Source organism: Taudactylus pleione, unplaced genomic scaffold, assembly GCF_031769625.1.
Source record: "Taudactylus pleione unplaced genomic scaffold, aTauple2 ptg001750l, whole genome shotgun sequence".
Lineage (NCBI taxonomy): Eukaryota > Metazoa > Chordata > Amphibia > Anura > Myobatrachidae > Taudactylus > Taudactylus pleione.
The window spans coordinates 697,102-708,521 of NW_028286147.1; the positions used below are offsets into that span (position 1 = coordinate 697,102).

An 11,420-nucleotide genomic window follows, 5' to 3' on the forward strand; every position below is an offset into this window, starting at 1 on the left:
CACATTTTTCTTTTATAACACATTTTAACCCTTCACTGTTTATTATACATGTACTTCACTTTTTTATTTTCATTCTTTATATGCAGCTGTGGCTGCTCTTAACTATCTCTTTTACACTGCACTTTTCTTACTATGGCGGTGCCCTGGGGCGGCTTAGCTGGGCCGGTTTGGGAGGGTCCTGCGCTCTGGATTTGAATCCTAGTATGTTAGGGACCTACCCTAAAGAGGTTACCTGGATATGGTGGGTAGGCCCTTAACCTTGATTATGCTAAAAACCTCTAATGATTGAAAAATTTTATTACATTTATATATTATTAATAATCTGGAGTTTTGCACTTGAGATTTATCTGTTTCTGTGCCTGCAATTAGTCTCATCAGGTAGCACCTCCCATATATTTTATATATATATATATATATATATATATTATATTATATTCAGGGTGTGCAGTCCAGGAACCTTTCCTGTATAGCAGTATTCCAACCTACCCCACAATCTCTTTCAATAAATAATGTATCCATGTAATTTATACATGAAATGGTTGGTACTATAGATTATAAAACAAAACAAAAAATGCTCAACAAAACACATAGGGTGTTTCCTGGTCTCACAGTAAAGGCCCAAAGCAGCAGGAGACATCCCCGATGGTTCCGGATCTCAGCTTCAGCACCATGTAAATTCGTTACTGTTTTTACGGCTGTATGAGTTTTTAATATAAGAATTATCTTTTCATAGTACACGTCCTTTGTCTGTGCCCTTTACTTTCCTGTTCCAGTACCAACTCATGTTCCATAGCTTAGAGAAACCATTGTGGAAAATATCTTTATGAACAAAAAGAAAATTATATATATATATATATATGTACACAGAGTCATTTCAGAATTCTATTTATAAAGTATGCACGCTACTAACAATTGCACCGTTATGGTTTTGCATTTCAAATACAAGTATTATTTCTTAAAATTTTAACATGTGTATATTACATTAACATATATATATATATATATATATATATATATATCAGTTTTACTCATACTTACAATATGAAAAACATATTTTATTTGGGTTGAGTTTGTGACCCATTAGATTGATGGGCAACAGGCGGCTCGGCCAGCCTTCATCTGCGGCCTCCAGCTGCCACTCTTATTTATCCTCTGCATTGTTATACAGCAGGGAGTAAACCTGGAGCAGACGCACCATGTGCCGACCACAGGCCAGTCACGCAGCGCAGCAGAGGAGCACGCCGTGTGCTCTCCATAAATCCTCTGTGACAATACCAAACCATAGAGGGAAGTAGGAAAATGTCTAAATCGGTAGCGCAATTTACTGACTTCACTGCAAAGTACCCACAGACGAACGTATAGCTAGAAATCTCAATATCCTCTACACCATCCCAGCTAGGACACCCAACCAATGCACTGGGCCCTGAGCGAAGGCAATGCATGTTGTCCCTGCCCGGCTGGGACCGCCAATTCTCAAAAACTGCGGCAAGAAAAGGACAATACATGGAAGTAGGAAATGGGTGAGGGTCAGATTAGGAAAGTACAATAGTAGGGTCATCTGAGAAGAATGAAAATCAGATATAATTGTCTTGCAATGAATAAAATGCACTCATAAGTAGTTTACGTAAAGGCAGATATCTCTTAAAAGTCTGCCGAGTACACACTAATAGTAACACTTAGAATGACAGCTATTATAGCTGTCAACATTCAATACTAGTTAGATTACTAGTTAATATTGGTACATATAGTGCTAGCCCCAGGTCTTGTATAGCTTCTCATCCTTCCGATGGACAATAGCAGATGTTACACTATGTAGCGTTGCGTGAAGAAACAAGTGACCACAATGACAACACAAACAGCAGAGTGACTAACATATAACATAACGCACTATTCCTTTGCCACGCAGCTCCCGCAGGCGGTGACAATGCCGCAGGATGCTCAGGATTCCATGGAATCTTTTATCAACCTTGACTTGAGTCAATTCTTTTATATCTTGCTCCACAATAAAAAACTGACCTGAGGGGGTGAAAATGGAAATAAAATAAGGTGAACAACGTATTTCATGGTTATTGCATTCAGTTTGCAGGATTCTAGTTGTAGAAACACAAAGTAAGGCGGCACCTAGTTACCAAAACACTGTACCTAGCTTTATTTCTATAGCCACAGCTACTGCTGAGTATTGGTATTAAAGTGGCTTGATCATCAATTTGCATTTGCCCAATTGTGCCTAGGAGCGTGGAATGCGTGTACCAGGCGTAGTTTTCCGTTATCCCTGTGTAGGTTATAAACAGACTGTTTTGTTACCCACGCGTTTCACACTTCCTGCCATATATTTAGTCTTTGCAGAACCCGCTCCATCGCCAATGACATCACATATTATAAGTCACTGAACCAACTCAAGCTACTATACTATGCGTGGAACAAAACACAGACAGGGCGGCGAGTACGCTCCACCCCAGAAACTAAGATTATAATCTTTATAAAGCTGCACAGCGCTCAACAAAAGGGAATAGGTCACATATGTTACACAAGAACAATCTGATACAAAGAGCTCTCCCTGAGCCAATTTATGGACATTAAAACTGTTCACATAAGTACAGATGATTGGGCAGCACAGACGGTGTAATGGTTAGCAGGGCTGTCTCACTGAGGTCGTGGGTTCAATTCCTAATATGATCCTAACTGTGTGGAGTTTGTATATTCTCCCTGTGCTTGCGTGGGTTTCCTCCCACACTGCAAAAATATACCAGAACGTTAATTGGCTCCCGGCAAAAATTAACCCTAGTGTGTATGCGCATGTGATAGGGAATATAGATTGTAAGCTCCACTGGGGCAAAGACTGATGTGAATAGCCACATATTCTCTGTAAAGCGCTGCGGAATATGTGTGTGCGCTATATAAATAAATAACTGAATGTCGTAATCCACCCAACGTTACTGAGAGAAGAAATCCCTGGCACTTGGTTTCTACCTTTTGTGTCTTTAGTCTCCTCCTCCTTGAAGCGAACCAGCTGCTTTTTGGACATGTTGTTCAGAGTTTTTGATGGTTGGTGCAAAATTTTGTACTTCCCCACAACGGCCTTGTTAATTTCTTCGATAAGGCTGTTAATCTGCTCGTAGGTCAGGCGGTTTTTTATATACCTACATGTTAATAAGTGATTAGTCATTTTCTTATCTCTTCCATCACAACACTCATACGGACACACATAGGGGGGGGTTAGAGGTGCACAGAAATCGGGCGAATGTTACGCCTAAACGGCGTGCATGGAAATGCGTGTTCCTATGCCGAGTTGTACGCATATTGTCCGCCCACTGTCTGTATGCTTGGTCTGCTACTCACCAGCCTAAACTAGGTGCAAAAGATATGCCTGAAAACAGGTGCATCTATGCTAACGTACATCTCGGCGAGGGCAGCAGTTTTGTTGACAAGCTTCACTGAACTCGTCATAAGTATAAGTGTGTACAGCTCTGCAACTCACATGCACAATTGTGGAGCATGCGCTCTGCAAGGACAAGTTAAATAGCTTCCGCTATCAGGCGTTATTGTTCAACTACAGACGCGTCCTTACACACAGTTACTGCCTTCGCTCTAAAAAGCCCCTCTCGGCGCACCAGGTCCCATGAGACCGCTAGTATTATACGTCTAAGTTGCAATATGATGCATCTAGGACACACCAGTAATTTGATATGCGACACTTGTATATCTGTGTGTGACATATTTTCGAAAAAAAAAAAAAAAAAAGACACCCAACGCTAGCAGATAGCATAGGTGCTGGGGGCTCCCTCACGCTAGGCAAGTCACGCTGAGTGGCGTCTTGAGGATAGATGTATGAGAACACATCTGTATGTATCAGCTTCATAATACAAACTGTGCAAAATGACACCAAATAGTGAGAATATAAAAGGGAAATCACACACAAACCTTCTATTCCCCAGATTAGATGTGCATTCTTCAGACTAGTGACCATCTCCCCAAATATAAACTGTGCCATGACTACTAATCCCTCCATAGGTAGAACCATGCAGAACGATAAAGCATCATATTTGCATTGCAGACTTAACACAATATAAATTTCCCATTTTCCCCTTAAAAATCTTCCATATAAACATGTTTTACATTGGACAAAAGACACAAATAAAACTGCTTCAGACCCTCTCAGAATACTTTGGATAAGACCAATCATTTGCATTACACAAAAAGAAGTTAAATGAATAAAATACACTAATTGGAATTATTGCGTAAATATTTTGATTTCCATTTCCACCCGACGACCACTTACGCTGGCACGCTGCCGAACTCCTGTACCGTGATCAGCGCCATTTCTTTAATGTTTTTTTCCTTGGTGGGTTTCTTTGTGGGCTCTGGAGCGACGACCTTTTCTTCTACCAGAGTCTCCTTACCCGCGGCTACATGACTAGGAAATGGATCACACACAGCATTAATATGCAGAGAGCAAGGACACATTTCTCAGATGATTACCTAGAACTGAAGGTCCTTTTTTGGGTGGGTGACAGAGGACACAGATTTCCAGCCGAATCCAACCACACCAGAAAGCAGAAGAGACCAGATGAAGAATTGCTGCTTATAAATTATTATACACTGGATTCTGTAAAATCACCTGATATCTGCATATTGGATCAACATTAAGAACAAGTAGTTATGGGAAATACCCCTTTATTATACCTGCTGGGTTCTTTCTTGGGAAGGTGGAGGGGAATATTCTCATTGAGGTGAGATGCCTCTCTGAAATCTTTCTCAAGAGCAACTTGCAGCTCCTAAAAGTACAAAGAAAACATTAGGATTATACATATATGCAGATCATTACAGCAAGTTCACTGGGGTCACTAGAAAGTGTGTGCAGGAGCTTGGACACCAAGAACATCTCAATGACGTTGTAGATCCTAACCCTCTATCATGGCTACTAAGATGTAGCATCAAATCTCCTGCCAGTACATCTGAGAAACCCTCGCAGCTCCGTAGCCAGGAAGTCTACATCAACCTGGCCTCAGCACTCCCAGAAAACGGAGGCCACACGCCCCAACTCACCCCAACGGAGGCCGGCCCTGGCCACTCCCACGTCCCCAAACAGCCGCAGACTGTCAGCCAGACTTCAGCTTTAGGGGAACAGCGAGCGATCTCTCAGAGGGAAACCTGCAAATGCGCAGTATAGATGCCGAGGTCACTCGCAGTCTACGTTGTAGGCAAAGCATCGGGTACGTGTACAGGTTGAGTCTTCCATATCCAAAATGCTTGGGAGCAGGGGTATTTTGGATAACGGAATATTCCGTATTTTGGAATATTTGCATTTAATAATGAGATATCTTGGGAATAGGACCCAAATATAAACAAACACAGAAAGTATTATACACACCTTATACACACAGCCTGAAAGTAACTTTATACAATATATTTAATAATTTGTGCCTAAGCCAAAGTTTGTCTACATTGAACCATCAAAAATCTAAAGTTTGATTAGCTCAGTCATGCCCAAAAAAAATCCGTATTTCGGAATATTCCGTATTTCGGAATATATGGATATGGGAGACTCAACCTGTACTACACTGAATTAGGTCCATTGCTGCTTAAATAGTAACTAATGCTATTATTAATGCATTCTGTCCTCACTCACTTTGCACTATGGCACGCCGCCTGTTAGTTATTTTAACAAGTACTACTATGTGCAATACAGTAAGTTTGCATTTCTCTCCATACTGTCGCATCATGGACTCCCTACTCTACCATGCTGACCCCCTTCTTCCAAATCCCACTACTCCAATATCTTTCCCCACTTCAACCTACAAGTATTTTTTTCCCTTCTGTAATTCCTCAATGCATGTTACACGCCTATGAATTACTCACCTATGTAGTGCACCCTAGGGGGCTACAACCACTGGTACCGTCATGGGTAGGATGAACAAAGCATAGCTGTGAGGATTGTGTATCTCCCCTATTATGTGTCATCTCTTCCAGGCATTGCCTATTACACCCCATGGAAATCCTATGTAGTGCGCCTACAATGGCCGCCTCACCTGGATCCTTTGTGGGTAGGATGAATACTCTTCGGAATTACTGACACAAAATGGCTGCCTCACCGGGATCCTTTGTGGGTAGGATGAATACTCTTCGGAATTACTGACACAAAATGGCTGCCTCACCGGGATCCTTTGTGGGTAGGATGAATACTCTTCGGAATTACTGACACAAAATGGCTGCCTCACCTGGATCCTTTGTGGGTAGGATGAATACTCTTCGGAATTACTGACACAAAATGGCTGCCTCACCGGGATCCTTTGTGGGTAGGATGAATACTCTTCGGAATTACTGACACAAAATGGCTGCCTCACCTGGATCCTTTGTGGGTAGGATGAATACTCTTCGGAATTACTGACACAAAATGGCTGCCTCACCTGGATCCTTTGTGGGTAGGATGAATACTCTTCGGAATTACTGACACAAAATGGCTGCCTCACCGGGATCCTTTGTGGGTAGGATGAATACTCTTCGGAATTACTGACACAAAATGGCTGCCTCACCGGGATCCTTTGTGGGTAGGATGAATACTCTTCGGAATTACTGACACAAAATGGCTGCCTCACCTGGATCCTTTGTGGGTAGGATGAATACTCTTCGGAATTACTGACACAAAATGGCTGCCTCACCTTTGTATTATATTCATGGTTTCTGTATTTTACGCAAATCCAAAACTCTATTATATTTATGGTATCTGTAATGAGCCTGGAGTTGTACTGAAGAAAAGCGCTTAATCAATAGAATACAGTTAAAAGAATCTATGACCACTGGGGGCACTATTGGCAATTGGGGTGGGAGGTAAGTTTACAATTGGGCCTATGGGCATATTTTTTTAAAAAGATACTTTTCAAAGTTTATTAAATTAAAAAAAAAAAAAAAAAGAAAAAAAAAATTTCTGACCGTATATGGGGACAAAAAAAAATAAAAATAGTTAATTAGTTAAAATTCACAGTATACTCTCTATTACTTCCCTGGCCTGAAGACAGAGGAGTGCGGCTGCAGCTGCGGGACACGGACAGGAATAGTCTCCTCCCCCTTTGAATCCAGCATTGCTAAGACACAGCCATACGTCGAACAGAAACACTGTTCATTGAGCCATAATGTCGGCAGCCATAGTGACAGGACTGCACCTGCGGGACCTAGATTCCCTGGGGATGGCAGAATGTAATGTGTACGACAGGCTGCCGTCCAGGCTCTTTCAGTGGTGACAGCAGAATTAAATAAATAAATAATAATAAAAAAAGACAAACATAAAATAACAACTATGGTAATAAGGTACACTGTCCAGGGGAGCACAACACAAACCCAGAAGAGCCCAACTCCCAGCTAGGGGATAATAAATGGGGAGTTGGGGGTTTGGGTGTTAGGCTGAGCTGTTGTTTAATTGTTCTTAAAAAGCTCAAACTCCTACACACACAGCTATACCCCCGTGGTTCTAGTATCGCCCCTGCACTCAAGGGAAATGGAATTGTATTGCACGCCAGTCTCAAACATTTAAACAGAGAAATCGAAAATCAATTACCAATTGCGAAATAGGATTCAGGATCATCTAGGTAATGCATGAAGGCTTCATGGTCACTTTTACACAGATAATCTTGTATCATTTCCCACAGGATAGGACTAGCACCGCATGTTGTAACTCAGTTCTGCCGTTGATTATGAAGAACGTGGTAGAAATATACCATTGACAATGGTGGTCTAAGGGAAGACAGTACTTTTGAATGCAGACCACCTACACAGCTTGGAAATTCTCTTGGGTTCAAGGCCACAGTGATGGTTTTGGGGATCCACTGATCTAATCACTGAAGTCAACTGTGAGTGTTTCATTAGGGGTACGGTAAAAACAGACTGCTATATAAATAAGATAGATTCATTCGGGAGCAGTGTTCTCTGAGGGCGTAGAACCACTTTAAAAGCATGATGGCAGAAAGCCATTTACATTAGAAGTGCCACGGGCATGAAATTGCTCTGCTTTTCAGTGAGGATGAATGCTGAATCAGGGTCGTAAAGCCGACTTCTAAATTTAGTTTGAACTTATTGTATCTGCTCATTCAAAAAAGAGAGTATTTTTGTTCTTAATATATAATAAGATACTCTCATATTTCATAGAGGGATTTTTGGATCACAAAATACATGACATTATAAACATTAACTCCTAGATATTACAGGACCCCAAACACGCTGAGGGCACTGAAGCACTCACATTCTCATGTCCTATACTCTGCCAGGTAAAAAAGATTGAGGACCTCATTCAGAGTCGGTCGTTGCGGCCGCACGGTTGTAAGGGAAAAGGGGCCGGATATGCAAATGGTGCACTCGCAAGTTGCGTCGTTAAGAAGGAATCGTTAGCTGGACGACCGATGGGAGGATGCGGCCGTAAGACAAAAAATACGCCCCCTTCTCGTACGCATTACACGTCATCTCCGGGCATATAAGGATTAATCGAGACCATCGGAACTGGTCGTAGAGCTTAAGGTTGACCATACCCTCTCTTAAGCTCTACGATTAAGTCAGTGTAAAAACCTCCCATGTCACGTGTACCATGACACTACTTTGTTAATTATGCACTCCCATAAAACGCCGTTTGCATAGTCAGGCACGCCTGCGTTCAGATCTCCACTCCCCCATTCACAAGCACCTTCCCCTGTTACCACCCACAAACGCCTCATCCTGTCACTCAAACTAACGACCTGGCCAAGTTCAAGGAGAGAGATATTTCCGATCATAACAGCTAGTTTGCGCACGCGCATTGCGAATTTTACGCATGCGCAGTTTAGCGAACATCGGTGGCGTACGACCGTGCGGCCGCAACGACCGGCTCTGAATGAGGTCCTGAGTCCTGTAGCAATCCATGTCATGTGGCAGCTCTCAATCACTGATAGGTTGGGACTGCGCCGTGCAGTGACCATCACCCAATCAGTGACTTAGAGCAGCTACATCATGTGATCTAGGTCGTCTGGAGGGGAGTGGATGAGAGCAAGGAGAACACTGGGAAAACTAGGTAGGACCACTATTTCCTTTATTCTCAATCCCGGGATCCCAAGATTGGATCTCGGTAATCCTAGAATTGACATATTTAATCATTATATATGACGCTGGCAGGGGGCTGACGCAAAACAAAGATGTCGCCTTGGCGCCCAACTACTGAGAGGAGCCACTGCCTTACCTTCAAGGATGTTGCCGTGAATTCCTGTTTTTGTACCTCCACTTCCACTTTATTAAGGAGTTCCCACAGCACATGCAGTTCACAGGCCACTTTGCCGAGGGCACTTCTCAAGGAAGGGTCCTGCCCTGTTCATATATAAAAGTACAAACACATTTTATATAACGGTGCACGTGACACCACAACCTGCCTGAGCAATCTAGACTAGATGCAATGAGGAATGAATGAACACGGTCTCTGATGCATTTGTGCCTTCAGAACAGATTGCACATAAAACCACATGTCCGAATTACTATTAAGCGCAGACAATACTCGTAAAATAGCAGTACAAAAGCTTTCAGGAGATCAATGTGCAGACAACAATATTATATTTTTTTTCTTAACGGCACAGGTATCTACTTGGTTCAAATCGTGGAAAACGTACCAATGTGTCGCAAATGTAGAGTTTTCTTGATTATAGAAATCTTAGAATTAACATGAGAACACAGATCGTCCAGGTCTACTGCTGTATCCATCGCTGCCTAAACAATATAACGGTGGGAGATGCAAGTCGGGTAAAATAAATACAAAAAGAATTAAAATTGGCATAATTTGAATTTATGCTGATAATTCTCATTTTAAAATACAGATTATTCAGCTGTACTAACTAAAAAAAAAGTAAATGATGCACATAATTACTAAACAGAATAGCAGAACAACTTAACTAAAGCTACAGAACATATTAAAGACTTTTTCTATTTATTTGCACTTAGACCAGACAATGCAATCCATTATTTTAAATACTTAAAATCATATGTTATTGTATACTAGTAGTTTCGGAGCAGTCTCACAATCGGCCCGGAGTCCGTCCCCGTCCCGCTATTCTTTCCCTGTGGTGGGTTAACCTCTCATCTGTTATGTCTCCATCACCAGCAGCAACCATTGGGAATGCACGCCCGTCTCACAGGGCAACACACAGACATGACGGCCATCTTGGATTACTATATAGATATCCTAATGGAACAGAGGGCCCGATTCATTACGAATTGCAATTATACACGCAGTTCTGCTGCGAAAATATGCTAATGTTTGCAACCGCTCAGCCAGCATAGAGACGCCCACTACCGCTTTCTCACATCTGTAATACCTCGCAGTCTTGCGTATACATTCAGTAACATCGGACCTTCACACAGAATTACAGCAGGTCTGTCTCAGAAATCGCAAGTCTCCTCGCCCGCAGTGAGTACTCAAGCTGCGTATATGCCGTCGCAGTGACTAATTTATGCGCGCCCATGCAACGGTGATCACAAAGGACAGGCACGTCTGTGTTTCTCTGACCACTCCCCGGTCACCACACCCAAACGCTGACGTCCTGTCACTCACTCTGTGATGGCTTTCTTTCTATATGATTGCACTGCTAACCTGCGCACACGCACCGTGTTGCATACACATGCACAGTACGCACCAACAGCCAATCTGAGTACGCTGTTGCAATTGCGATCCTTGCAGAATCGGGCCCAGGGTGCGTATCTGAACCGCAGAACTACTAAGGTGAGGCACTTTTGGTGTGACTATGTTCTGCTCCTGTGCTTCCCCACACATTATATTGTCCAATGCAACAACATGGGGTGGACTAAACATTCATTACCTACACCAGTGGTGTCAAACTCGGGCCCTTCAGCTTTTGTGGGACTACATATCCCATCATGCCCTGCCACAGTTTTAGCATGCCCTAATAGCACAAAATTGTGGCACACAATATAAAGTGTGTAAGGCAGGAGCAGAACATTATCACCCTGCGGGCGGATGTGGCCCTGTATACAGCATAGGCAGATACATAGATAGTGCCCAGCATGAAAAGCAGCCTCATTGTCCCGACATTTACCCTTCTGCTGCGAATTGATCCGCAATACAACAGACCCGTGTCAGCCACTTCCAGGGGGATTCAAATGTACCCGCCGAGCTGCTGCCAGTGACACCGACCAGACATCACGTAGCAGACAACAACCAATCACAGTGATACTAACACTAGAGCATCAACTGTTTTTCAACAAGTGTCCCCGGCGACATGTCCACAATTGTAATCAGGCGGCCATATTTCCGTAGACCATTCGTGCGCTTTTTTTTTCTTATTATTATTTTTGCATAATACGGAGTAGGGTGCAAGCCGTCTGGTGCGATGAGGGCATTGGACATCAGAGCACGATGTTGTGATGGGGATCTATCCACTTCCATATCCCCTAACGTT

At 42.7% G+C, this 11,420-nt stretch overlaps 1 protein-coding gene across 1 annotated transcript; it reads right to left on the reverse strand.

Annotated features, from left to right (window-relative positions):
• Positions 1–543: 543 nt before the first annotated feature.
• On the reverse strand, positions 544–11,218 carry SKA1 (spindle and kinetochore associated complex subunit 1). The gene is made up of 7 exons (XM_088464687.1): positions 11,058–11,218; positions 9,618–9,714; positions 9,197–9,321; positions 4,684–4,775; positions 4,280–4,414; positions 2,971–3,140; positions 544–2,016 (listed from the first exon to the last, which is right to left on the reverse strand). Exons 2-7 carry the CDS (start codon positions 9,706–9,708, stop codon positions 1,868–1,870), a joined length of 762 nt encoding a protein of 253 aa, XP_088320813.1. The 5' UTR covers positions 9,709–9,714; positions 11,058–11,218; the 3' UTR covers positions 544–1,867.
• Between the last annotated feature and the right edge of the window lie 202 nt (positions 11,219–11,420).